The sequence below is a fragment of the Brachypodium distachyon genome, chromosome 2 (genome assembly GCF_000005505.3).
Source record: "Brachypodium distachyon strain Bd21 chromosome 2, Brachypodium_distachyon_v3.0, whole genome shotgun sequence".
Taxonomy (NCBI): Eukaryota; Viridiplantae; Streptophyta; class Magnoliopsida; order Poales; family Poaceae; genus Brachypodium; species Brachypodium distachyon.
The window spans coordinates 36648203-36674924 of NC_016132.3; the positions used below are offsets into that span (position 1 = coordinate 36648203).

Sequence of the window (26722 nt, forward strand, 5' to 3'; positions counted from 1 at the left end):
GTAATAGAAAGTCACTTAATATCGGACTGAGCGAGTAGTAGAGTTTGAGTTTCAGGTTCGACATTTTCCATATTTAGAGAGGTAATGTGCAGTCTCCAATATTTTTGCGTGGGCACCGATAACTAAAATTAGAAACATACCATGGAGGACAATCAGCTCCCTTGTACTGGTGCCTCTCTTCAGGAGATGCAACACGATTGATAGAAAGCGATTGGGAAGATTGTTCGCGTCGTGATGTCGTCCAAAAATTTCTTTAATTCCTCTGTTCTCTACCAAACCAATTACCCAAAAGCACAGACTTAATAGCCATCAACAAAGACACAAATTGTTTGAGGAAATTGATAATCGGTGTATGTATGTCGACGCACATTGGGGCCATGGAGTCGCGGCTCGTGGACGGAGCATCGCGTGACATCTAGCAGCCAGAGATGGCGGCCGGCGTCGGCGAAGACTCATAACTAACTAGAACAATCTCATGACAGACAGGAGACAACTATAGATATATTAACAGACCACCAGCATCCCAAAACCAGTAGAGTTATAAACCGTTACTTCTCCATCAACACACACAAAGCATTATTTATGCTACTCGCAGTAGGGTCCAACCTCACATGCATGGTAACACTTCACCTAAGTCTACGTTTGAATCTGACACTGATATTGATCTCAAGAGACATTTCACGGATCTTGCTGCATACAATATCTATTAAAGAGGAATTATCATAGTGGCACAACATGTTAATTTCCACACCTTTTAGCTTTGCTAGGTTGCACATGGATAACAGCCGCTCCAGCAATTCCACGTGTTGTTCTGATTCTCTTCCGAGTAAATGGAACTCTATCTCTTCAAGTGAATCAAGGATGATGTCTGCAGTGGCGCTCTGTGGTGAGCGACATGGGCAAGACGATGAGCAACGAAGATGCTACAAAATAGATAAAGCCAGTATATTAGACAAGAACCTACAGACATGTACAAAAAGTTTGAAACAAGCTTATATTCGTCTCCGTCCTCTGTATCGCATGCACACACAACTATCAATGCTTCAAAATAAACAGAAAAGCTAATTTAGCTAGCTCATCCTTATGCGAAGGAGGTATGGTAGTGCTTCGCGACTTCTCATCCTCATGTTGCCGGCTGTGCTGAAAATTCTTGCTCAGTTAAGAAATGGTGGACTGGCATCACCAGAGGCAGACAGGGGCAAGATGGAAAAAGAAATGCTGTTCTTGGGGCCTATATTGCATGGCACATACGGAAGGAAAGAAGTCGCCGCATCTTTCAGTTTAAATCTGTTGATCCTGTGGTCTTGGCAGACCTTATTAGAGATGACATTAAGATGCTTGATGGTGCTTGGGCGCCATAGGGTCTTTGTTTTGAAATTAAAATGAAACCAAGCAAGTTCACAGTTATAGCAGCTAAATCCCTCAAGCTATGGCGATTTCCAGGGATGAAACAGAAAGTGTGCAGTAAAGCTAACACCAGATTTTGAAAACCACAAGCCAGAGATATGCATTCAGCAGTCTTATCCGTGGGGTATATATGAATTTTAATTTCTCAGGACGAAATGATAAGTCAGCAAGCAGAGCACAGCTGTTGTAGAGATACTCTGATACTTGTATGCAGCGACGTATGGACACAAATCATGAGCAAAGCCAAACTAGTATTCACCAAATTTCGCCCAACTAAGAGATCAATTCGAGCAACTCTGACCGACTCCCAGCACCTAATTGTTGGATTTCAAATTTGTTTCCTGAAACACAGCATGCTAAAAACCAAATTTACCGAACAGCTGCAATTTGGCACCGGTGTTGAATTCCTATCTTCACTTCAGCGTAAGCAAAATGCTAAACTCCCTAGACAGAAAAAAAATCTGCCCCGGCCCTCACCCACAAATTTCGATATTGACAATAGGAACAGTCACAGAAATATATATATGTATATGACCGCACGTACGGCCCACATAGTTCGTTTATGCTAAAGATGCCATCTGTAGCATCATGCAAATCCTAATATGGGCTATATAACGGAGACCATCGGCATGCATTCACGTACAATATCTAATTGGTCGTCTAAACGAGCAGTTGAGTACATGTGTTACAAGAGTATACGATATGCAACTGGGAAATCAAACAAACGAGTGAGAAATGATCTTGAAAACAGTATGTCTAGATACAATATGGAGATGTAAAACTCATCAGTAGAACAATCTCATAACAGGAGAATAAACCGTTACTTCTCAATCAACACATACTAATCTGATATTGACATTGGTCCGACGAGACATTTCTAGGATCTTTCTGCATGCACTATCACTTAAAGAAGGATTACCATCTTGGTACGGTATGCTAATTTCCACACCTTTAAGCTTTGCTGCGTTGCACATGGATAGCAGCGGCTCGAGGAAGTCCACTTCTTGTGCTGATCCTCTTCCGAGTAAATGGAGATCTATCTCTTCAAGTGAATCAAGGATGATGTCTGCCATGGCGCTCTGTGGTGAGCGACATGAGTAAGACGACGAGCAATAAAGACGCTACAAAATAGGTAAAGCCAGTATATTAGACAAGAACATACATAAAGGTAAAAGTTTGCTACAAGCTTCTCTTCGTCTCGGTCTCTGTGTCGTATGCACACAACCATATACTCCGTATATCAATTCTTCAAAATAAACAGAGAAGCTTTATGTCATGCACACGCCTTCCCCACCCCTCCCCTGTCTTCTTCCTGCACAACATGAATGATGCAATGCCTCCGCCCTGGCTGACTTCATCCGCTAGGGCATGTTTGGTTTCCTGTATAGGCCTTTGCACCCCTTCTCCTCCTATTCATCTTTGTGCGCCGTGCCCCTCCTCGTTGCCCAACACCCCAATAAAACTCTCCTCTATGTCCTAGAGGGAGCTCGTTACCCATCAATCCATCACATTTCTTTGGTGACTGCCCATTGTTGCCTTGCCCTTGCCTGCGTCCAGATCAAGCTCTCTCACAACTCCCAACTCCTACTTTCTGTTGCAATTCTCCTTCCTCCTCTAGCAATTTATCTTCGCAACGAAGGCATTCTTTCCTAAGCCTATCGAACAAACACATTTGGTACAAAGTTTTTTAGTAACTTTCTATTCTGCATGTTCTACCACTAATTTTTGGCAAGTTCTTGTCTTAAAACCTTTCCGCACATGCGTCCTATTTAAAAACGACCTGGCAACTTTAAGAAGACGCTACTCTCAATTGGAAAGTCCATATCAATACCGGTTTCCACCTTGTATTTGCTTCAACGCATCCTCAAAATGATATCCCAATTGGATATGTTTTTTATAACTTCAACCACATCTTCGAAATGACATATCCTCCTCCTCACCTAGGATGCCGTCACAGCCCAATAAACTCTAATCTATCGAAAATTCCTGTCTGCGCCCGGGCGACATGGCTGACAGAATCGTTGGACGCAGATTTCGCCATTGATGGTGGGAGTTGGGCCTTTGCCTACGGTACCTTTGCGAAAGCGCACTCTGTAGTCTTCACGTATTCTCAAGTTTTGGCCCAAGTTTGGACATGGACCCGAACCGGAACCTGGACCAAAAGTACCGTCAAGATCCTGTCCCCAGCCCGTTGTCTACCCCTGCAGATCCAGCACGTCGGCTATGCACCAACTCTTGGGTGTTTTGTTGTGATTCTAGTATTCTTGGACCTTTGGATTTTTGTGAGAGTTTGCTTACGTGATTTGCTATATAATTGTTGAGCATGCAATTTGTTTCCTAATTTAATTCCTAATAGATCCATGCACGCATGCAAACCAGTTCTTGGGTTTCTTCATTAATTTTTTGGGAAATTCTCCCCGTGCGGCACATTTGTCGATGTAGCACGGTCAAGATCTGGATTTTATTTATTTATTTTTGTTCTTACCATTTTGATCTGGATTCCATTTATCATCTTCCTTCCAGTTTTATTTTCTATCTCATTTTACACTTTCTCACATTTAGTTCTCAGATTTTTAATTTTATGGACTGAGAAGTGATAAGTTGATTAAGTTCAGTTCTTGTAATCATTATAACATACTCCCTCTGTTCCGGAAAGATTGGCGCAGAAGCATTCACAAGTCAGATTTACACTTAAGTCCCTTAGTTTTCAGTCTATTACAATTACAATTCAAGCAATGGCCTCCGGAGACGGCGGCGAGCACCCCTCCTCCCTCTTCCGCTGCTGCTCCTCCTCCTCCTCGGGCGGCGGTGGAACGGCCTGCTCATGCTCCCCTTCAGGCCCAAGAGCCGCAGTCAGAGGCGGCATGCTGACGACGGCGACGGCGAGCTCGAAGACCGGGACGGCGTCGGCGTGGCGGCTGAGGTAGCAGAGGATTGCGTCGGTGACATGGAGGCTCATGGCGAGCTCGAGCTCACCGCCCTCCCCGCATCGCTTGAGCGCGTGTGCCGCCTGCTCCGTGAATTCGAGGGCCCGCGCGGCGCGCTTGCCTTCCCCGGACACCATGGCGTCCTGCGCCACTGGATCTAGCCTCACCGACACTGGATCAGGCCCTGGCGATTCTTTGGCGAGGGGAGAGTAGTTGGGGAGGCGAAGTTGGGGCGCAGCAGAGAAGAGAGGCGGAGCGCGGCAGAGACGAGAAGTGCAGAAGGAGAGCGGCGGTGCGAGCAGAGGAGAGGAGACGAGCAGGGCCAGCCAGCTAGGGGAGGAGACGAGCAGAGAGGGAAGGAGGCTTGTGGGTTAATTCGAACAAATGGTAGGGGTGTTTTTGCAAAAGGACCGGCCACGCCAACCTTTCCAGAACGGAGGGAGTATTTGTTTTCCATGTTTATGTAGCTTGCTGTTGGAGAGAAGAGCAAATGCAAAGAGGATGGGATGGGCTCAAGAAAAAACAAATTCAAGGTATTTATCTCTAATGAATACCTATCTATTTTGCTGCTAAAGTAGGTCTAAGGGTCGCCTCGCCTTACGCTTTAGACGCTTAAAAGTTGAAAAGGGGTCAGGGAGCTTCGCCTCGCCTTACCGCCTTAAAAACCATGGATCTGGATTCAATTTTTGTGTTGTGCAAAGGCTGAGCTGCTGAGATTTTTAATTTGATTGCTATAATATTCTGGTTCTTACTATGTTCAAAAACATTTTTGCTATAATATTTGTTCATTTGATTCTCGACATTTGTTCCTCTGATCCGGATCAATGCCACGCAACTGTGATATGCAAAGTTAATTAGTGACGAGTTGAAAAATGATCGTGGTGATTAGTAAATTCGATGGACAAACAGAAATTTTGAGAAAATACCAATTGTGTGATGTATCTTGTGTCTCTATAATTGTTCTAATCCAAAATAACAAACCCAGTGTATGTCCAAAATTTTGTTATACATCAGTTTGATTAAACTTTGTCAGATATTTTGAGAAAATACAAAATTTGTGATCTTTGTTTTGTCTCTGTAATTGTTCTAATCCAAATCAGTAACAATAGCTTGATTAAACTTTGACCTGGGCCAGTCCAGGAGACAAACAACAAAGTTCTTGAACCAGTAATTTGAACTATGGTACAAATCCTATCTGTGCCATTTCGAAACCTTTTCTTTTGGCCCATGATCACTACGATCTGGCCCAGTAGTTCAGACATGTGCCCTATACGAAACATGAGCCAAATTGCAGTGTATTGATCGATTTACGAAAAAGGCTCCACAGCTTAAATCACGCGAGCTGGCCCACAGCAGGTGCATCAGGCGAACAGGGTGTCACCCTTCCTCTTCCCTAATCTATGCCCTATTGGAATCTCATTATCTGTCACATTTGCTGGTTACCCACCCCTCATTGCCTCACCTCGGCATTTAGATCAAACACTCTCCCGCTTCCCCTCCTTATTCTAGCCCTTTCCTCCTCTTGAGCACAAGATTCACAACTTATCTCCTCCATGAAGAACCGAATGCATTCAGTAGAGAGTTTTTCAAGTAATTAAATATGTAAACTTAGAAATTACCGTGGAGACAGGCGCAGATATTACAAGCTTCCTTATACCGTTGCTTCTCCTAATGAGACGCATCATGCATGGTACACAGGCATGCGAATTTCTTGAGAAGGATACCCCCAAGGTCTTGCAATTTGGAATGAATCCCTTTGTTTCCTGCAAAATCAATCACCATGAGCACAAACGATTAGTCGATGTTTCTAATTTGATCAACACATAAACAGAGATCGATGATCATTGGTTGTTTGAGGAAACTGAATATAATTAATGTATGGGTATGTCGACGCACAAGCACAAGTTGAGAAGGGATTCTAAGCTCGTTGACCGTGTCGAACCGCTGCATCAGAGGCGCCTTTGCAGAAGACCGATGCTTAATGTCTAGCCGCTGGAGGTGGCACCCCGCGTCGGGGCCGTCCAAGGAGACCTCGGCCAGATCCGGTGCGGCAATGTGGCCGCCGTCTTGGACGAAGGATACATGCAGCACTTGCAGTGCAGGGGCGGCGACGTCGAGGCGGCGGGTTTCGGAGACGTGGAACTTGAGGTGCCTGAGTGTTGCGGAGCGCAGGGAGAGGTCGGAGGCGTCCACCAGCGTGATAAACAGGATGAGCTTCTGCAGGCGCGGGCACGGCGAGGAGACGAGGACCTCAAGCTCCCGGGCATCCATGGCGACCCGGACAATCTCCAGCTCGGCCAGCGCCGCGAACGTGCCGGTGCCGATCGGCGGGGGCCGGAGGAGGAACGGTTCGCTGAGGAGGAGCCTGATGCTCGTCGCCCTCTCGCACGGCGGCAGCTCGAGCTCGTCGGACGGCAACGGGTGAAACGTCGCTGAGCGCGGTGCGGAGGAAGAGCGTGCCCGCGAGGCGCCGTGCGGCGAAGCGCAGCCAGGGCACAACGCGGCTGGCGGGGAGACCGTCGCGTCCGGGCCGCGCGCTGATCTCGAGCCCGTGGAGGTGGGCGGCCGGGTCGGCGGCGGAGTCGTAGGATTCGAGGGCGGCGTCGACGGCGTCGAGGAAGGAGGCCCCGTGACGGATCGGCAGGTCGCGGCCGAGGACGAGATCAGGGACGCCGGCCCAGACGCGGCGCCAGCGGCGGGAGAGCGCGCTGGTGGGCGCGGCGGCGGGGGACGACCTGAGGTGGCGTAGGATTTCGTGCAGCAGCTCGTCGGGGAGGCCGCTGATGCGGTCTCTCCCGCTACCGCGCCGGCGGCGGCCCTCCTCCATGGGGGTTTGGTCGTTGGATGACGGCGAATGCCGCTGTCTTATTTTTTTTTTTGAGAGGAGCTAATGCCGTCGGGTAACAAAAGGCCCAGCAACATTCTTTTCTGGGCTGTCCATTTATACTGCACGGGCTTATTTGGGAGAGAGAAAAAACAGCCGGTAAAATAACTGGCTCTTCAGGTCATGTTGAGTTCCTCTCTAAAAAAAAAGTCATGTTGAGTCGGGATCATTTACTTCGGTTTCAAGATCTACAATCCTAGCCGCCGGTGTCTTCCAAGAAGTTTCAGTGTCCAGCGGTTTCCTCGTCTCTCATGGACGATCTGGCATTAAGAGACGAAGAAAAAAACAGATCAACGTCTGGCATCAAGTTTTGCTATCTTCTTTTGTTAAGTTTTTGTGTGCTTTTCGGTGGCATCTTGGCGATAGAGATGTTGTCGTCTAGAAAATCGGTGTTCTGGCTCCCTCATCGTCCTGATGTAATCGTTACAACCTATACCGTGGAGTCAGTGATTCTCACGACACGTCTTTTCGGGTTTTTGGTCTTTTTTCTTGTTGATTCGTTGACGGAGAAGCAGTTTTACAGCTTGTCTTGCAATGGATATGACTCCGGCCATGGTGTGTTCAATGATATATGGTTCTCACCGTTTCAGGTGCGCGGCTCATGCGACTTTTCAAGACCTATAAGGTTTGTTCAGCTTGTGCAAGTATGGTATTCTGTAATTTTGTCAATGAATACGTGGAGAAGCGTCACGATGCGATGGATAAAGCAAGAGAAGTATACTTCGAAGAACTACAATTTGGTTTTTAATTTTGTTGAGTATCTTTGTTATTTGTGTTCGTCGCGTATTGATCGTATGTAATTTGTCTGTTAAATCACTCGTTGCTCTCTCAAAAAAAAAAGATCGAGTTGGTTTTTTTTCCGACGTATGGGCTTGTGATGATGCTCGAGGGGGGTGACGAGTTGTTAGTATGTTTTGTCTTTCCTTTTGTTTTTGTTATGGGTGTTGTTGTCATAGAACAACACTACTATTATGGAATGTCCATGCTTAATGGGTTGAGTGTTAGTTGATCGCGTATGCCGGCCCTATTAGAGAAGGTCGACATAGCCTCAACAAGTTGACGAGTGGAGGTGTCGCGTCGACTACTCTACATCTCTCGGCTCCCAACGTCAGACTGGCCGTGTTTTTTCAAACAAGACTAGAACACCTTCAATCCTATTCCTCTCCTTTTGATTACCTTCAGAGGTTGTGAATGAGGCGTACAAGCTCCATGACTACCTTTGGGGAGAGATGGGAAGTGAGGGCACGAGAGGCTATTTGGTCCATGCTCTATCATGTACTAATGGTGGCGAGAGTAGCTGAGTAGTGCATGGTACATGGTGAAAAATTAATTTACCTAATCTCCCTACATCCATCGACTCTTTTCCTCGTAGAGTCTTCTACTCTTTTTGTTCTACTCCTATTTGTTTGGTCCTTTCATTTCACTTAATCATGGGTTGACTCGTTGACTTGTTGACCAATTCTTATTGCCTATTGGCTTGACCTTGTCTTGTTGGCAGTTTGATGGACACGAATTTGATTGACTTAGTGGTTGCCATGTACTCCCTCATTCCTTTTTTTATATATAAAATGTTCTATCTCTATCCTAAGTCAAAGAAATTAAAGTTTGGTCAAATTTATAAAAAAAATCTACCAACACCTACAACGCGCGGTAAACTAGTTTATTTAATATGTCATGATATATATCTTCGCAGTATACTTATTTGATATTATGGATACATATTTTTCTATAAACTGGTCATGTTTCTAGAAATTAATCTCACTTACGACAAAGTTAGAACATCTTATAAAAAAGAACAGAGGAAGTATGATTCATGGTTCAGTCTAGTCTGATGGAAAATTTATCATAGTCCAACAATAGGCAAAGTTGGCAATTGATAAAGTAACATCTTTGACAACTGACAAAGGTGATTGTAGTTGGCAATTAATATGGGATTTAACATGAACCATGGAGCCAGGGACCCGCTCATGCAACTTGAGCTTCTCACGCATAGAACCTCCTATAATTGTGTAATTAGCATGGATCAGTAATTTTTAGTAGGGATTATCAAAGTCAGAACCAAGCCTGCATAACAGATGCAACCGACAAAACACCGTCTCTTTGCATCTCCTTAGCAACGTCCCACCCATCGAGTGAGGAATCTTAATGCAGTAATATGGAGTATGATATATTCTCTTGAGAGCCTTCATGCCCATATTATTCGAGATGCTCTATTTCCCTCTCACTCGACTTACGCAAAGTTCTTCCAATCATTTTCCACGATAAAAATATATACGTGTAACACGCTTTAATTTGGTGATCTCTTCGTCTAGGTCTCTTATTAATTTGGCTTTGTGTGCATGCAAATGTTACATACATAAGACATTTGAATCCGGTTGCTATATACTCTCTTCATCCAAGAATGCAAGACCGAATCTTAAATATGGAATTCCCCAAAATACAAGATCACCTTGTTTCTTGAGTTGATTCATTATTTTCCTTTCGACATCTCTATCACAAAAAAAAGTTAGTAAGTTTCGTTTTAATTAGCTTGGTTCCAAATCAAACTTTTTAAAAATTTGTTAAGCTATAATAAAAAAATGTACTAATATTTTCAGCAAGAAAAATTATAGTATGAAGATATATATCATGACGAATTTAATAAAACTAATTTGGAGTTGTGGATGTTGGCAAAATTTTATATAACTTGCTCAGGTTGAATAGTTTGATTTAAAATTAAAATAAAACATCTTGTAGTTTCGAACGGGGAGGGGGAGCAATATTCGTGTGACACGTGGGGTTGCTAGACTACACTATTGATCACAGCACATGACACGAGTGCTAGCTTAGCTTAGTCTGGTCGATATATACGTACGCCTTTAATTCCCACTATCTAAGAATCAGGTCCGGATTCGGGGCAGAGATATTATTTCCTGATGGGAGATGGGCTCTATATATCAGTTAATTAAGATGCCCAGACATATTATGTCCGATGGGCACTTTTGCAGTTTGCACAGCATCGAACGACGACGCAGCATTTGGGATAAACATCACTACACATGCTTCCTTTCCCAAAATTAAAGCACACCTCACCACTGACTGAATGATTGCCGTCACATCAACACTGTGGAACTAAGCATCTGCAGCCAGAGAGTCCCTCAAGAACACACCTCTTAGCTAGCAGGATGGGGCCTATAAATGGAGACCAAACAGAGCTCGAGCAAATCAAGCACTCGAGCTTCTCCATAGAGATCGATCTTAATCAAGATATTCGGTACACTTGTACACAGAAGAAGGGGAGCTTAGTCGAGGATGTTTCGCCGCAGCGGTGGCGGAAGGGGGAGGAGCAAGACCGCGGAGGCGAGCAGCACGGGCAAAGAGGTGCCCGTGGACGGGGCAGTGAGGGTGAAGAAAGTGGAGCGGATCCACGCTTACAACGTCGTGTCCCGGCCGTCGGCGGTGTACCGGGCCACCTCGCCGCCGCCGGCTGCGGAGAACCTGGCCGTCAGCGTTGTCCGGGTGGGCGATGTAGTGGCGGAAGACGAGGCGGTGCGGGTGAGGAAAGTGGAGCGGATCCACGCCTACAACGTCGTCTCCCGGCCGTCGTCGGTGTACCGGGCCGCATCGCCGGCAGCCACGGCGGAGAACCTGGCCGTCAGCGTTGTCCGGGTGGGGGACGTCGTGGTGGAAGGCGAACACGAAAGCTTCGTCTCGGTGCCCATCGCCTAGTAGGAACGACTGATACTCTGAATGGACCGTCGGTAATGTAGAACAGCGATGGGCCGTCGGTGATGTAGAACCGCGACAACAGATGGATCAGTCATTAATAAACCCTCTGTCAACTATTTCTAGGCTCACTTATGTCAAGTCTGCTCCGTGTCCAAACAACAGTTTATAAGAGGAATAAAAACTAACTGTAACCACAGTTTTTTTTAGTAATACGTACCCTGGTAAACAGTTTACAAGTGTGTATGCTTATATGACTCTTGACTCCCAAACGTGGCCCCTAATCTTTTAAACTACGGTTTTTCGCAATTTACCTTCTTCTTTTTACCAAAGGAACAGTAAAAACTCAAGGTACTTACTTCCGGCGGCAGTGAGCTCTCCTTCGAGCAACTTCAACTCAAAGTTTTCTTGACTAGGAAGAAGAGAACATTTAAACGCTAGCTAACTACAATCGCGGATCGATCGACAGTCAACCGACTTTTCGCAATGTCTCCCTTCATTTTGCCACCAAAGTTCTGCACACGCACACTTTGGTGTCACCTTTTTTATCCTTTTCCGCAGCCACCTCCCTATGGTTAAAGGGGGTAAAGTGCTTCAGAAATTATACTTACTCCGTCCAAAATAAGTAGAGTAAATTTCACAAAACCACGCTTCTTGGGACTAGTGTTTCAACGTGCCACAGTTATGACTAATAGTCTCACAAAATCATTTTTTCGGGCAGATCTTCTCCCAGAACCCAAATCAGGTAATTAAGAGCGTTTGATGGTGTTTCTGACAAGTGGGACCCACATGTCGGATGCCAGGATCGAATCGGGATTTCCCGGGTAGACAGAGGAGCTCAACGGGGTGTCGGGCAAAAGTTGACGTGGACAAAAAAATGGTTCGACCAGTTCGACCTGGCATCCGACATGTGGGCTCCACTTGTCATAAACACCATCGAATGCTCTTAATTACCTGATTTGGATTCTGTGAGAAGATCTGCCCGAAAAAGTGTGGTTTTGTGAGACTATTAGTCATAACTGTGGTCCGATGAATCAAGACCGTTGAAACCCTATCCACAAGAAGTGTGGTTTTGTGAAATTTACTCAAATAAGTAATGTGGATTTGTATAAGAATCTATACAATTTCACGTCACTTATTTTGGGACAGAGGGAGTATATATCTTAAAAGGTATAGATAGGAAGAAATATTAAACGGGTAACGGCAATTGTTTATAGTGAGAACATGAATTTCCCCAAAACCATGATAAGCATGACAAGAAAACTTCTAATTATCCCTGTGAAGAATAAAGCTTCCGTTAAACGTGTCCGCGGAATGCCTCCCTAGAGAAAGGAAGAATTTTCCTCTTCCATTAGAAACATACCTGAAGTATACCGCTCTCAAAAAGCAGAATTTTGGTATCACGTACTGTGAGTCGAGCTATTCGAGTCTACACCCTAGCTAGGTAGAGGGCATCTGATGCTTTTGCACCAAACGATGGCGTTTCAAAGCAGATTCTTACCAACCCAATCGCCAGCGACGCCAGGGAACTCTCCAAGGTAGGCGTCGCCCATGATTTTGAATTGCGGCGCAAAAGTTTCGGAGGTAGTCAGAAATGTGTAAAAAGATGGTGCAATCTTTCCTATTTGCTGCTCTGATAATATGGTGTATCGTCCTACCAATGCTCAAATTCTTCTCCGCAAAGTATATATTAGGGAGCTCTTTTTCGGTACACCTAGTTTAATAAGGACCATCCATTTGGTCTAATCTAATGGATATGATTTGTTTGTACTCCAACACAAATGCCGTGGAGTACCACCACGGATTATTAGGGAGTACCACAATCTGAAGGGCAAGATTGTCATTGGGAAAATTAACAACGATCTGAACACCATGCCTGCAATTAACCGAAGAAATTATGAGAAGCGCATGTGGATCGTTCCGTCCGGCGCCGTCCACGGTTGTTCCAGCAATTGTTCCCGTGAAGAAAAGTGAGAAGCTGATTAGGGTTTTTCCAATCACGGCAGAGACTCAGATTCCGTTTGAGAAGGTGGCCGTCGGACCAGCTCGATGGGGGAGAGAAGCAGCCGCTCGGTGTGCACGCTCGCCGGCTCCGAGCGATCGATTGGGTGGCCGGCGGCGGCTGCTGCCAGGGATTTAGAGGAGTCATGCGCTTGATCGGTAATAAGCACATTAACGATAAAAGTCAAGATTGTCCCCACGGTTGTGAAGGAAAATGTCTAAACTACCCATAACTAGATTTGGTTGGTACTCCAATCGCTCCGTTTGGAGTATTGGGGTACCGTAAAAATTCCCATATTAGGATAGGGCCTGTCTAGAGTTATATGAAAATTTTCGGTCATCATTTATGCCCTACGCCCCTATCATTACTTGAGATTGCACAAGAAAAAAGCAATTGCAGCAAATACAAAACTAAAAAGTGAAACTACAAAGTGCAACTACAACAAATACAAAATTAAGAAGACTGTCATTGAACGAAAAGAAGAGAAGATAGAGGTGATGATGGTGATACACGCAACCGGCGGGAAGGACGTTAATTAACCTGGCCTCCTTCCCGCCAGTTTGCATCCATTGCCTCGATCTTCTCTTCTGGTATTGTTACATACAAACATGGGTTGGGTCAGGCCGAGCCGATCTGAGCCGAGCATGGTGTAGCGCAGCCGGAAATGAGTGGGTTTTGGGTCGCCTACCCTTTAAGGCCCCGTCCGTTTCCACCCAAACCCCACAAAACCAGGGGGATTGGCAGGTTTTGAGAGCTATTTTAGTTCAGTTTCCCTTTAATCCCTCCCAATCCCTCTGAACCCAAGAGGATTACAAGGAAAACGAACAAGCTCTAAGGAGATGATCGTGGACAAGTGAACCGGTACTTTTGCCATGTGGGTGATGATAGATAGGCATCGGCTATCAGAACAGATGTCAAAATTGGCTAAAACAGGAGATTTGGGCTAAGTGACAAGACATACCGCAAAACCTATGGTCAAGTGAAAAACATAGTTCTTCGGTTTAGGGCCCTGTGAAATCCTAATCCCAATTTGACTGTGAAATCGTTGTGTAAAGATCATCAACATGAGATGCAGTAGTGAGAGAGCATCGAGAGTAAGGCACGTTTTACATCGAGGTAGATTACGATAATTCAGCCTCATCATCAACAAGCTTTTGTCTATTTTACTGTGTTTGACTAATTTATTTCTACTTTTGTATCCACCAGATTATAGAATAAATTTGATACGACACAATTCGATCAGCAACCTGTAAAATCCACCAAGATACAACGGTCAATTGTTTTATCGTGGGGATTAATTCCATCGATGGGTTACCATGCTAGTAACATAATCTGCAAGAGTCCAGTTTATCTCGATTTTGTAAATCCTGTTTGTACTGGTATAAACAACCTATGCAGTCTATGACCCTACATTGCAATAGGAACTACTACTCCGTATCTTTAATAAAGAACGGAGATGAGACTATGAGAGGTCAATCCAATGCAATCCGACCAGCATGAGCTTCAAGCACACCTGGCGCTCTAGTCACCGGAGCGTCGCTCTGTTCCATACACGTACACCAATTTTGCCATACAAGACCAGGCAACCCAGGATTGGAATCGCCCGGAGGATATATGATTTTGCTGTCGATCCAATGTGAAGCGCATGCTCAGCTAGCTAGGCAGGCAGCTACCTAGCTCTCCTGTCAATTCTTCCTCTTATTGCAGCACATTTAGCCTATAAATGGAGGCCGGCCATGGAAGCAGGCAATCAGCAAGCTCAGGAAAGACACATTCTTCTCCCTCACCGCAAAGACGTACGAACGCAAGCTAGCTAAACATGCCACACGGCGAGGTGAGGGTGGAGAAGGTCGACAGGATCGGCTTCCTCTACAAAGCCGTCGCCCTTAAGCAGCAGCCGTCGGCGTACGCCAACCCGGGGAGTGCCGTCGCCCATAAGAAGCCGGCTTCTGCTGCTGCTGTCGATTTCGCCGTCTCCAGGGAGATGATCGATGACTACATCGCCAGGATGAAGAAGCGGTTTGCTGATCAGGAGGCCTAGCTAGTTTCCTAATTTGATCTGAGTGAGCCCTAGATGAAGGAGATCGATGGATCCATCATGCATCGCCATCATGTAATGTGGAGTATAGAACTACTATTACATAATTGCTTATGGTTGTAAGAAGAATTAGTCCCAGTCTCCTAGAGGAGATGTATAAATAACATCAGCTAGTACTCCTAAAACAGTGAACTATATGTGTACATAGTGCAAACTTTTTCAATCAATTTACCCGCCAAAAAAATTTAAAACACTACTACAGAAACGGTTATCAGTAACGGTCGAAAAATCATATCAGTAACGGTCGGGGCCGTCGTTACTAACTTCGTGTTACTGATGATACCCATCATCAGTAACGGTCGCCGTGACCGTTACTGATGTATATACTCCCCGACCGTTACTGATGTATATATCATCAGTAACGGTCGCGTCGCCACATGATACATTTTCGGTATTTTAAAAAATAATTAAAACCACAGTAAATATACATGAAATACATAGCAAATTATATACAACACAGCAAATTATATACATAATGTATCTCATCACAAAAAATGTATCTCATCACAGAAAAATACATATAAAGCCGCATCACATCACATCACATCACATCATTTAAAGCATACAAATGTATATAAGCCGCATCATATAAAGCATATAAAGAATACAAATGTATCTCACTTCACGACATTGATTACAAAGTGTCAAAATTCCATAGAAGCATAATTACAAAGTGTCAAAATTTCATGGAAGCATATAAAGAATACAAATGTATCTCATTTCAAGCTTGAATCTATTGTCGTGGGTGAACCCTAGACACGACTTGTTCCACGCGTTCGAAGAAGTCCCCACTAGGCTTGATGACCTCATTGTTTATGAGATGGGCGAACTCCCTTTGAATGTTATAGACGACCCATTTAGGTCGGTGTCCCATTGTCATTCGGGGCCGTCAGTACTCTTTCATCACCGCGATTGACCCCTTCCACTCAGGCTTGAACATGCTAGCATTCTCCATAAGGATGTGATAGCAGTAGTAGCCACAGAACACACTGCCAGGCAGCTGTTGCCAGCAAGGGAACCTGTGGTTGTGGTGAGGCTCATCTTTATAGCCTTTACTAGCTAGTTTTCCCTTGGTCGCCACTTTCCAGGCAGTGTTAATGAGTGATTTGATGGGTTTCCAGAACCTACCTCGAACACCCTTTTTCAGATGCTACCTTCCGAACGCGATCTATTACGAACGTACCGCTTCAGAACCCCGTTGTATCGTTTAGGGCCATACATGTTATGCAGGAACGAGGGCCCTAGGGACAGGATCTCATCGCATATGTGGATCATTAGATGGACCATGATATCGAAGAATGATGGAGGGAAGAACATCTCGAGCTCGCACAGAATCTATATCATACTATCCTTCAGTATCTGGCATCGTCTAACGGTGATTGACTTCTGTGAGATGCTGTCAAAGAAGTCAGAAAGCTTCATGATTGTCTCCCTTACGTGCGGCTCCATGATACCTTTGATTGCGACTGGAAGTAACTGAGTTGAGTATAACATGGTTGTCGTGAGAGACTTTATGCCAGATAGCTTGTGACTCTTCATGTCAACTAGATGCTTGATGCTCGACGAGTAGCTCGATGGGGTTTTAATGCTCTGCAGGCACTGGCACATCCTATGCAACTCGTCTTTGTACAGGTTGTAACATGCAAGACGACACCGCGTGTTGTCATCGTCACGAAACCATTCTTGTCGGCTGCTGACACTTGATCTTTGCCCCACAACTCTTTCCTGATAGACATGAGTTCCAGGTCCTTCCGTGCGTTGGGTCCATCTTTCGTCTTCTCTGAAATGTTCATCAGCAACCCCAACACGCTGTCGCATACATTTTTCTCCACGTGCATGACATCTATGCTGTGGCGGCATTCTAAATATGCCTAGTACTCCAGGTCCCAGAATACGGACCTCCTTTTCCTCACGACGCCTTCAGGTTTCTTATATTTCTTCGCAGCAATCTTTCCGGGGACAACCTCAAGATCGTTCACAATTTCGAGGATTTGCATACCAGACTTCTCCTTCGGCGCTGTCCCGTGCTCCGTCTTCCCATTGAACCTTTCCTTGTCATCCCTCCAAGGGTCTTTAGCATCCAACCACTTTCGGTGGCCCATGTAAACAATTTTGGATGAAGCGGGCAACTTCTCCGATGTCGTGTTTTCCCCGCACTTTGTACAGGCCTTGTAGCCATGTGTCACCTGGCATGAAGTATTTCCATTCGCGGGGTAGTCATGCACGCAGGTCAGAAGCGCTGCTCTCATCGTGAAGTACTCCCTCCTGTTTGCGTCCCAAACAACTCTGCCAGGGTTCCAAAGCTGCTTCAGCTCATCCTCACTAGCTGCAGATACACATTTAGGTCAGCTCCCGCCTGCTTTGGACCCTGTATGAGCATGCACATGTGGATGTACTTTCTCTTCATGATTAACCATGGAGGAAGGTTGTAGACAAACAAGATCACTAGCCATGTGATGTGCTTGTTGTTCATGTTTCCGAAAGGATTTATCCTGTCAGTGCTGAGACCGAGCCTCAGGTTTCTGGGCTCTACCCCGAAATCCGGAAATGCCATGTCGAAGTTCCTCCACTGAGTCCCATCGGCAGGGTGTCTTAGGACCCCAGGTTCCTCCACACGGTAGTGCCTGTCAGGATCGAATGCAGCCTGCGCCGGATCGTGATGGACGAGATACCTCGCGTCCTTAACGTTCTACATCCAACGTTTAACTCGGCCACCTGCCGTAAGATACCAGACAGTCTTTGCCGGCCTACCCTTCATCACTTCTTCCCCATCGCCTTCGCCAGCTCTGGCGTTTTTCTTCTTGTATCTCGATGCACCGCATATGTGGTAGCTCTCATGGTTCTCGTACTCTCCAATGTATACATGCAGCCGTTTGGACATGAATGATGTTTCACTCAATCTAATCCGAACGGGCATGTAATCTTCTTCGTCTCGTATGTGCTCTTGGGAAACTTGTTGGGCTGTAGAAAAACCGAAGCAAGGTAACTCAACAAGTTCGTGAAGCCCTTGTCTGACCAGCATGATGCTGCCTTCAGCCTCAAAAGTTCGAGCGTCACTTCAAACACGTTGTTTTCTTCGCCAGCTCCATCATACAAGGGTGTGTTTGCATCCTCCAATAATTTTTTGAACTGAGCAAACTCTGCTCATCTTCGGGGTCCTCCAGCTGGTCCCGTAGGTACGGGTCATCTAGCATTTTGGCAATCCTGCCACGTGGAGCTATTCACCTTCCACATTAGCCTCCTCATCGACCCTTATTTCATCCTCGGAATCATTCACCAGATCGTACCGCAGGACATCATCATCTTCGCTAACGCTACCGACATCAACCGCATCCTCCCCATGACAAGTCCAGCGAGAATAACCTTCCACAAAACCCGATGCCAGCACGTGCATCTGAACATCTTCAGGCTTCATCATGCATGTGTTTCCACATTTGCGACATGGACAACGCATCATCAAAAGTCCTTTTCGTTCCATATCACCTTTCGCGACTCCAAAAAAGACCGTCCATTTGGTTATCCATCGAGCATTGATTCTTTCCTTGGCGTACATCCAAGAACGGTCCTTTGATCTACAACACAATACACAAGAAACAAAAAAGCAAAATAGTTAGCCTAATCATTGACAAGGAGATTAAGGTGTTAATTAACCGGAGCTAACTAAAAATTTGAAATTGGAGACATTTGGAGAGAAATTGGAGGCCGGCGAGAAAGATCCGGAGGGGGAGAGAGCTCGCAAGCGATAGGGAAGCTCTGAGCGACGACGAGGAGGCCGCATTTTGGCCGGCGGCCGCGGAGCTCAAATTTTTTGAAATTGGGGAACTTCGGAAAGAAATTGGAGGCCGGCGAGAGAGATCGGGAGGGAGAGGGAAGCTGAGAGCTCGAAGATCGGAGCTCGCCGGCCATGGCCGCCGGCCGGCCGGCCATGGAGGCGACACCGCCGGCAGGGGGGGGGGGGGGGAGGGAGGGAGGAGGAAGGGGGAGGGAGGAGGGGCTACCTAGGCGGCTCGGCGGCGGCCATGGCGCGGTCGGGCAGCACCTCGCCGTCGCCGGAGCTGGTCCGTTACGATCATCAGTGTATTTAAAACGCGACAATCATTAGTGTCGGTCGCGGTTTTTGCGACCGTTACTGATAATCGTGGACACATCAGTAACGGTCCAGTGCGATCGTTACTGATGAATGGTTCATCAATGGCGGTCGCCCCTTAACCGACCGCCACTGATGTAACTCGCGAGCTATGAGTGTTCATCAGTGGCGGTCGGGTCGCGCGATCGCCACTAATGTGTGGCTGGGCAGGGGCGGATGGTGCCTGCTCGGTTCATCAGTAACAGTCGCGCCGGACCCGTTACTGATGTGCCGTTGCATATAGACCGTTTTGTAGTAGTGAAAGCAAGAAACAATAGAAATGAAAACTCATTAGTAGAGCTTGGTGGTTGGTTTAATTGGAAGAGCTTAGAAGATGAAAATGAAGTATTGAGATACATATATGTGGCATCTCTTGTTTTCACTGGTTCAAAGAATTCCCTGGATCCATCGTTTAGTCGGTGAAAAGCAAACCAACGAGGTGATGTCAGGCTTCTCCTTTAGAGATGTCACAAAAGATTTTTTTTGTTGAGTTAAAAAGGTGGGAATATAACATTTTCTTAGTTAAGATATGATGATCTCTTAGCGTTTAGAATGCATTTTTCACGGTTCACCGCTCATCGTCTCTTAGGCACTTTTTTTTAATTTTCTAATTATCAAAAAATTTTAAGTTGTTGAAATAACACTAATAGATAAACATACATCGTGTTTTATTGATGAAGTCTTATTTCTTAGTTATATGATATATTTTCAGATCTTGGTAAGTCCATCAAATCTTGAGATATACTACCTCCGTTTCATAATTTTTGTCTCAAATTTGTTTCAAAATGGATGTATCTGTTTCTAAAAAACATCTATATACTTGTAATATTTCGACAAGAATTATGAAACGGAGAGAATATGTTCTTGGTGAGCATTACTTTTTTTTAGACAATCTTGGTGAGCATTACTAAGCCATTACTAAAGCCTCAAACCTGGCCCATGTATTACAAAGCCTTAAATCTGGTCCATATAGAAGTCCAAACTGATGTCCAAACCCATGCTAGCTAGACCTATTCTCAATGGATATGCATCGATCATCAAGCATAAGGATTTCGCTAAAAATAAATAAATCAAAGCATGAGGATGCCAACCAGATTCCTAAAAGTCGCCGGCCGGTCGGTCGACCTCTCTTGCAGCCAACCTCGCTGCCCACTCGACGCGAGAGATTGGGGACTCTCTCTCAAGTCTCACCGGCCTTCTCTTCGACTGGAGGAAGGATGAGAGAGGATTGGTCATCGGCCTTCTCTGCGATTGGGGATCGCCATTGGGAGACCAAGAGGAGAAGTGGATTTCGAGACTTGGCAGTGCCGCCGCCTGTGTCAATGTGGTGCCATGCCATATTGCTTTGTACAGATGGGCTCAACTGGATCAGCATAAACGGGCCAAGTGGGCTGTGGCCGCGTTCGTGGTCCTTTTCTTTTTTTTTCTTCCGTCCAGTGTCCCTCCGGACTGTCCGTTGCCGATCCAACGGTCGGGCAGCTCGCCCTCGGCGATAATAAAGCATCAGACGGAAGGGAAGAGATGCCTCGAAGCGGAGCCATGGCGGCGGCGGCGCTGCACCTCCCTTGTATGTTTTTGCAAAGTTTCTGTCAAAGGTTTTTGCAAGCCAAATAACCACTTGTTAGCATGTCTTTGGAGAGTTGAAACGGGAAACTTTTTCAGAAAACAACATCCGCGAACACGGTGCCTCCTGGCCCTCCTCCCTTGATCCGTCTAGGTATGTTTGGTCCAAGTCCCTGTACAACTCTAGTTAATTTTTTTGACCAAGATTTAATAATTTTGACCAAGATTTAATAAAACTAATTTCGAGACCAGATATTGCAAAATTTTCAATTTTTTCCTGTTAGCTTCAAATAAAATTACAACATTAAATTACCAAACATGTCTACTAAGTACTAGCATCCTGCAACCTAACAAATCCAGCGCCGGTTTCGTAACAAAAAGGAAACAAACCCTGCTTTGTGTTTCAACAGCTGAAACCACACAACCAGATCGCATGGAGCCCCACCGCCGGCGACGCGGGACCGGCGGTGGCCGGGAGCAGGACCGCCTCAGCGGCCTCCCCGACGAGATGCTGCACATAATCCTCCGCCACCTCCGCTCCTTCCGCGCCGCACCAGCGCGCTCTCCCGCCGCTGGCGCCGCGTCTGGGCCGGCGACCCCGACCTCGTCCTCTCCGGTGACCTGCGGTTCCGCGCCGTCAAGGGCGCCCTCGACGCCTACGAAGCAGCCGCCGACCCGGCCGCCCAAGTCCGCGGCCTCGAGGTCGCCAACGTCCCGGCCTGCTGCGTCGTGCCGTGGCTGCGTTTCGCCGCGCGGCGCCGCCCGGGCGCGCTCCACCTCCGCGTCCAACATTCCTACTCGGGAAACTTCCCTCGGCTCGGCCAGCTCGAGCTGCCGCCATTGGAGAGGGCGACGAGCATCGCGCTCAACCTCGGCTCGCAATTCCACCTCCGCCCCCTTCCGTCCGGCGTGTTCGCGGCGCTGGCCGATCTGGAGATCACGTCTTCCACCATGGATGCCCCGGCGCTGGAGGTCCTCGTGTCCACGCAGTGCCCGCGCCTGCGGAAGCTCAGCGTATCCGTCACGCTCGTCCCCGCCTCCGGCATCTCCCTGCGCTCCGCCACGCTCCAGCACCTCAAGTTCCACGTCCCCACGCCACGGCTCGACATCGCCGCCCCTGCGCTCAGGGTGCTCGACACATTGCACGGGTGCGATGACGCTCACATCGCCGCCCCGAACCTGGCCGAGGTCACCTGGGGCCTCTGTGACAGTTTCGTCTTCGCCGATGCCGGGCGCCACCTCAGGCGGCTAGACCTAACGTCGTGCACGCGTGCTGCGATGGCACGGCTGGTGCGGCGGTTCGACTTGGTCGACGAGCTCCGAATCCCTGCCCCGCTTGTGCGTCCACGATCCACATATGAACACGATTCCTCTCCTTGCATGTGTTGATCGATCAGATGCGGTCAACCGATGGCTAATTCATTTTTTCTTTTGCAACCTATTTGGCAGGAAGGAGACAAATTCTGGAGATTCTCTTGTTGTAATGAAGGGTGACATAAAGAAGGCCAATGGTCTTTACGAGGTACGAGACAATGGCTATGATCTTCCAATGTGTCAGAACCTGTTGATATCATCATTGTGAATCGTCATGCCTTTATACCTTGCGTGCTACGCCTCCTGAGAGGCAATGGTGTAAGGAAGCTTGGAATGCACGTTTATGCCTCCACGGTAATTTCTAAGATTATTTTATTTAGAGTTTTATTTATTTGCACAAGCTTCGTACTGATTTTTTTTTCATGGCTCCACTATCGAACGATAACAGAACAAACCCATGTTCTTAATTAACAATGATCGCACCCTAAACCCTAAACCCCATGAACTTGTCGCCTAAAGCAACAAGAACTCGCACGTAAACGACAGTTCAAGAGCAACTAAAATTGATCACTACAGACGACTCCTTGGGTCGCCAAATTGCAGTGCAAGGAGCAAAGTTTGAGATTCCCGGATCAACCTCCAATGGAACTTTCCAATATTTCTCATCCTCCTCCTCTTTTATATTACTCGCAGCTGCCTCAATCCTTTGAACCTCTGTTCTCATTGCGCATCAATGATGACTGAGTCCCTCTTGTTGAACCCTTGTTATTCTAGCTTGCAATGGATCACTATCGACTCATGCCTGCGGACCTACCCAATACTACACCATAATACACCATCAAAAGGTTTGTCCAGATACTCTCTCCTCATCAGTCAGTTTCCCGTTTTGTGTCCATAGTTTCTTCTCTCAGTTGACATTGGAAACCAATTACAGGACCAAAAAAGGTTTTATAATATTCAGTTGCATGCTTCAATAGATCTGGTGTACCCCGTATGACGGTGTTTTCTGATTGCAAAGAGAAGATATTATTTTTCCTTCTCCTCCCATTAGCCATTGTATATGAAAGTACTCAATATTATTGTCCCCTTTATGTAGCCAATTCTCACTTGCTCTATTATGCCAGCACTCCCTCTTTCCCAGCATATATCTCTAGCAATTGTATGTTAATATCAGGTTGAATTCCCTCTAAATCTTCCAAAACCTACAACTCTTTAGTAGATCCCTTTTTTTTATTACATCTCCTCTGATGTTAAATCCTCATCATTTGAGTCGATTCTTTTACGTTTTTTTCAACATCTCTTGGATCACTCCTAAGCTATCAGTGGCTTTGGTTGTTTCATGCCACACACTTCCCACTCTATCCATACAGTCAGGTTGTGTAAGTCTAGTGTGACGGTTTCATTACAGTGGGGATGAGTTGTGGGAGGAGTGTTTGATCGGGGTGCGGTGGTGCCCCAGGCGAGGAGGGGGTTGCAGATGGAGAAGGAGGACAAGGCTAGTAGGCGAAAGCAAGGCCTGGGCGCAAGTGATGCAAAGGATGTGGATGCTGCTTGTGCCCTAGTCATCTCTGTATCCCTATTTATTTTGAAGAATTAATATGGTTGTAGTTTATATATACATACTCTTGCCTAACATACCGGATTTACTTATTTGTAGGGTACTTACTGCTCAACATCTTGTTCATGTCGCTCGCCCCAAAACACCATCATCTTTGATTCACTTGAAGAGATTCAGTTGGATTTACTCGGTGGAGATGAACATTTGGAAAAAATTCATGAAGCAACTCCTGTCCATGTGCAGCCTAGCGAAGCTTAAAACTGTAGAAATCAACAGGTTACAGAAACATGCTTCTTCGCCAAGCGACCAGGTATACAACATGATCTGCGGCATATGTCCTCCGAATATCAGCGTCAGATTAGATTTGTTTCCTTAGAGGCCATGTTAGATTCTTACATGAGCTAGCGTGAGTTGGGGCCCTATTCTACTCACAACTAAAAAAGTTCTATGACACCGTTTCTATGAATTTTACAAGATCTTTGCAAGCTTTGATCGACTTTTTAGTTTTACGTATCTGTATAACTGAATACATCTGCATTTAGACCAAAGAGATTGATATGCTACTTATGCATGTCCATGGGCTCTAAGGGTTTTGAGCTGCATGGTGTTACAAATGTTATCAGAGCATCAAACTCGTTTTTCATGATCCAGTGCTGTGTAGCACGCTAAGTCAGTGTAGCGTTGTATATCTTGTCCAGTGCACTAGTACATTGCAATAGACAAATTGATGGGCATTTATGGGGAATCACCCCTGTTGTCGCGTCTCTATATACCGATTTGCGGTGACCCTGTAAAGAGGGAAATTATAATGCATCTGCCAATATATTTTGGATGTGACGGAGGTAAAGGGAGACCTTGCGCACACACGAGCTGTTAGAGCACAAATGCTAAGGAATTGTAAAGATGATTTGCCAGGAGCCCAGGGATCACTGCTAGGTGCTTGAATTGATCTCTGAATCTCCGTTGCAAAAAGTTTGCCTGGTGTCCTACATCTCTGCTCATTTCGTATTCACAAAGGCATATATATAAACCTTGCAGGGAAGACTACACGAAAAGAGCAAAGATCTACTTGAAAATACTAGCAATCGCCTTTTATTTCTAACCAAATTAATTCCACAACCATATTTCAATCTCTCGTTCTGATAACGCAGAAAGGGAAATGTGTTATCTTGCCGATCCCATGTAGGCATGCAACCTCAATATCAATGAGTGTACACAACCATCGTGATGCAACTATGTCTAGTTTAGATCTAAAACTAGACTCTTACCATTCCATTAGCCAAACGGGGATAAAGTTACCTATTTTATTTATAAAAAAAATGAAGCTGGATGTTATTTGATCTTTGTTGTCCCCAAACAATTCCATTGCTTTGTTACGTAAATGAAATCGGGGATTTCTTTTTATCGGAAAGATAGCTGGGGAAAGCAAAAGCATAGAGTATGATTTTTGGCTATTTGGATGCTCAGTTACGTGTACTCGCTTATAATCATTATTGTTACCTCGGACCTTTGTTATTTGCACCCCATGGGTGGGATCACATCAATTGAAATAGGCAATCATTTTGTTCTCTTTTCTTCTCCCTTTGTGGCATGCAGTCACCACTTGTTTCCCAATGATGGAACTAGTTGGACATTTGGAACAAATTCTTCAAGCTGGTCCAGCCCTTCTATTTTGTTTAGCAAGCGGCTTCTGATCGATCATGTGCTTTTCGCAGGCTGATATGATCTATATGCATCAATGTAGCCTTGTGAGGCTCCCTAACCACTGAAGTCTGTATCGGCTAGGCCTACATAGATAGATTCTGCCTACACCTGTTTTAAGTGTTTTCAAGTGATCAAGTTTGATATATAGTGGTATAGCCGATAGCCTGGAAATGTCAACTGTATTGGAAGTTTGGAAACATGTCGGACCCTGAAATCTTGAGATGATTTGGCAGAATTATGCCATGGGGAAGCATTTTTTGCCCTGACAGAAACCATGGATATTAATTTGATGTATCACCATCACGTCAATTTTAATAAAATAAAAAGTTGGTGTCACTGATGGAGCTGAGCACGGCTGTAGGGAAAACTGCGATCGAGTCTAAAAGAAGAAACAGAGGAATTTTATCCCACTGCAGAATCCAATACGGAGTCAATGCTTCCAAACTACCATAGAGAAAACATATATTCATGTGTGTTTCGGCTTCAGATTTGTTAATTATGTATAGGGGACACTCCATTAATTGATCACTCTCCTCATTAGAAAATTCTCAAGAAGCTAGGTGAGTTTCGAGAAAGCAACACCAAGTATCAAAGAATCTTGAGAGCAAGTGAAGAAAAGAAAGTATCCAAGTATCTCCATTCCCCCAAGCAAAATCCATCGCGTGGGATCCCACCAAGAAGATCCCTATGCAAACATCAAGATCCGATCGAGGAAACAACATAATGCTTCGCAAACGAAGAGATCTATAAGAAATGCTGATCTCGGTTCTCAGTAACCTTTAGCAATCGAAGAAACGGATTACCTCATCAATTGAAACAACCTGTGAACTCCTGAAGGTAGACCAATTCTCTGTGACGACGACGAAGCTTGTTTTTATAGATCCCCAGAAATGGCTGTTCAATCTGTTCTCTTTTCTATCCCCTTGAATTACTAATGTTGTTCTGTTTTCGCCCCGCAAAAAAAATGTTGTTCTCTTTTCTTTCCCCTTGGTTTTGCCTTCTTTTTCAGGAGAAAAAAACTGTCACTACGGGAGAAAGTACCTTTGCCGGGAGCCAGGGGCCGCCGGCAAAGGCACATTTGCCTCCGGCAAAGCCTTTGCCGGCGGCCTTTTTTCAGGGGCCGCCGGCAAAGCCCGTCAGAACGAAGGATCACTGGCAAAGGAATCTTTATCGGCGGCTTTCTCATGGGCCCGTCAGCAAAGCCTTTGCGGGCGGCCGAAACGACGGCCTCCGGCAAAGAAAAAGGAGATCACGGCATGCGGTGCCGTTAACGGCTGGGCCCACATGTCGGGGTTTTGCCGGCGGCCAGGGAAAAAGCCGCCGGCAAAGGGTCGGCACGTGGCACGCCGCGAGCCGGCCGCGCGTGCCACGGCTAGGCCCCCCTGTTGGGCCTTTGCCGGCGGCCATGGAAAAAGCCGCCGGCAACAGGGGGCC

At 46.0% G+C, this 26722-nt stretch overlaps 3 protein-coding genes across 3 annotated transcripts; 2 read left to right on the forward strand and 1 right to left on the reverse strand.

Annotated features, from left to right (window-relative positions):
* Window positions 1–2175: 2175 nt before the first annotated feature.
* On the reverse strand, window positions 2176–7161 carry LOC104583234 (FBD-associated F-box protein At2g26860). Its single transcript, XM_024458825.1, has 4 exons — window positions 6852–7161; window positions 6231–6766; window positions 5954–6097; window positions 2176–2528 (listed from the first exon to the last, which is right to left on the reverse strand). The coding sequence occupies exons 1-4, from the start codon at window positions 7159–7161 to the stop codon at window positions 2235–2237; spliced, it is 1284 nt and encodes a 427-aa protein (XP_024314593.1). The 3' UTR covers window positions 2176–2234.
* A 3248-nt stretch (window positions 7162–10409) lies between these two features.
* On the forward strand, window positions 10410–11138 carry LOC100835223. The gene has a single exon (XM_003568916.4). The coding sequence runs from the start codon at window positions 10510–10512 to the stop codon at window positions 10924–10926; it is 417 nt and encodes a 138-aa protein (XP_003568964.1). The 5' UTR covers window positions 10410–10509; the 3' UTR covers window positions 10927–11138.
* Window positions 11139–14744: 3606 nt separating this feature from the next.
* Window positions 14745–24284, forward strand: LOC106866070. The gene is made up of 3 exons (XM_024458826.1): window positions 14745–14944; window positions 21141–22380; window positions 23684–24284. Exons 1-2 carry the CDS (start codon window positions 14745–14747, stop codon window positions 22099–22101), a joined length of 1161 nt encoding a protein of 386 aa, XP_024314594.1. The 3' UTR covers window positions 22102–22380; window positions 23684–24284.
* The last annotated feature ends 2438 nt before the right edge of the window (window positions 24285–26722 follow it).

Coding starts and splice junctions, on each gene's coding strand:
- LOC104583234 (XM_024458825.1), bottom strand. CDS start 7,161: ATGGAGGAGGGCCGCCGCCGGCGCGGTAGCGGGAGAGACCGCATCAGC. Junction 6,098..6,230: donor TCCCTTCTCAACTTGTGCTT/GTGCGTCGACAT, acceptor TTGATTTTGCAG/GAAACAAAGGGATTCATTCC. Junction 2,529..5,953: donor TATCTGCGCCTGTCTCCACG/GTAATTTCTAAG, acceptor CCTATTTTGTAG/CGTCTTTATTGCTCGTCGTC.
- LOC100835223 (XM_003568916.4), top strand. CDS start 10,510: ATGTTTCGCCGCAGCGGTGGCGGAAGGGGGAGGAGCAAGACCGCGGAG.
- LOC106866070 (XM_024458826.1), top strand. CDS start 14,745: ATGCCACACGGCGAGGTGAGGGTGGAGAAGGTCGACAGGATCGGCTTC. Junction 14,945..21,140: donor ATCGCCAGGATGAAGAAGCG/GTTTGCTGATCA, acceptor CCACACAACCAG/ATCGCATGGAGCCCCACCGC.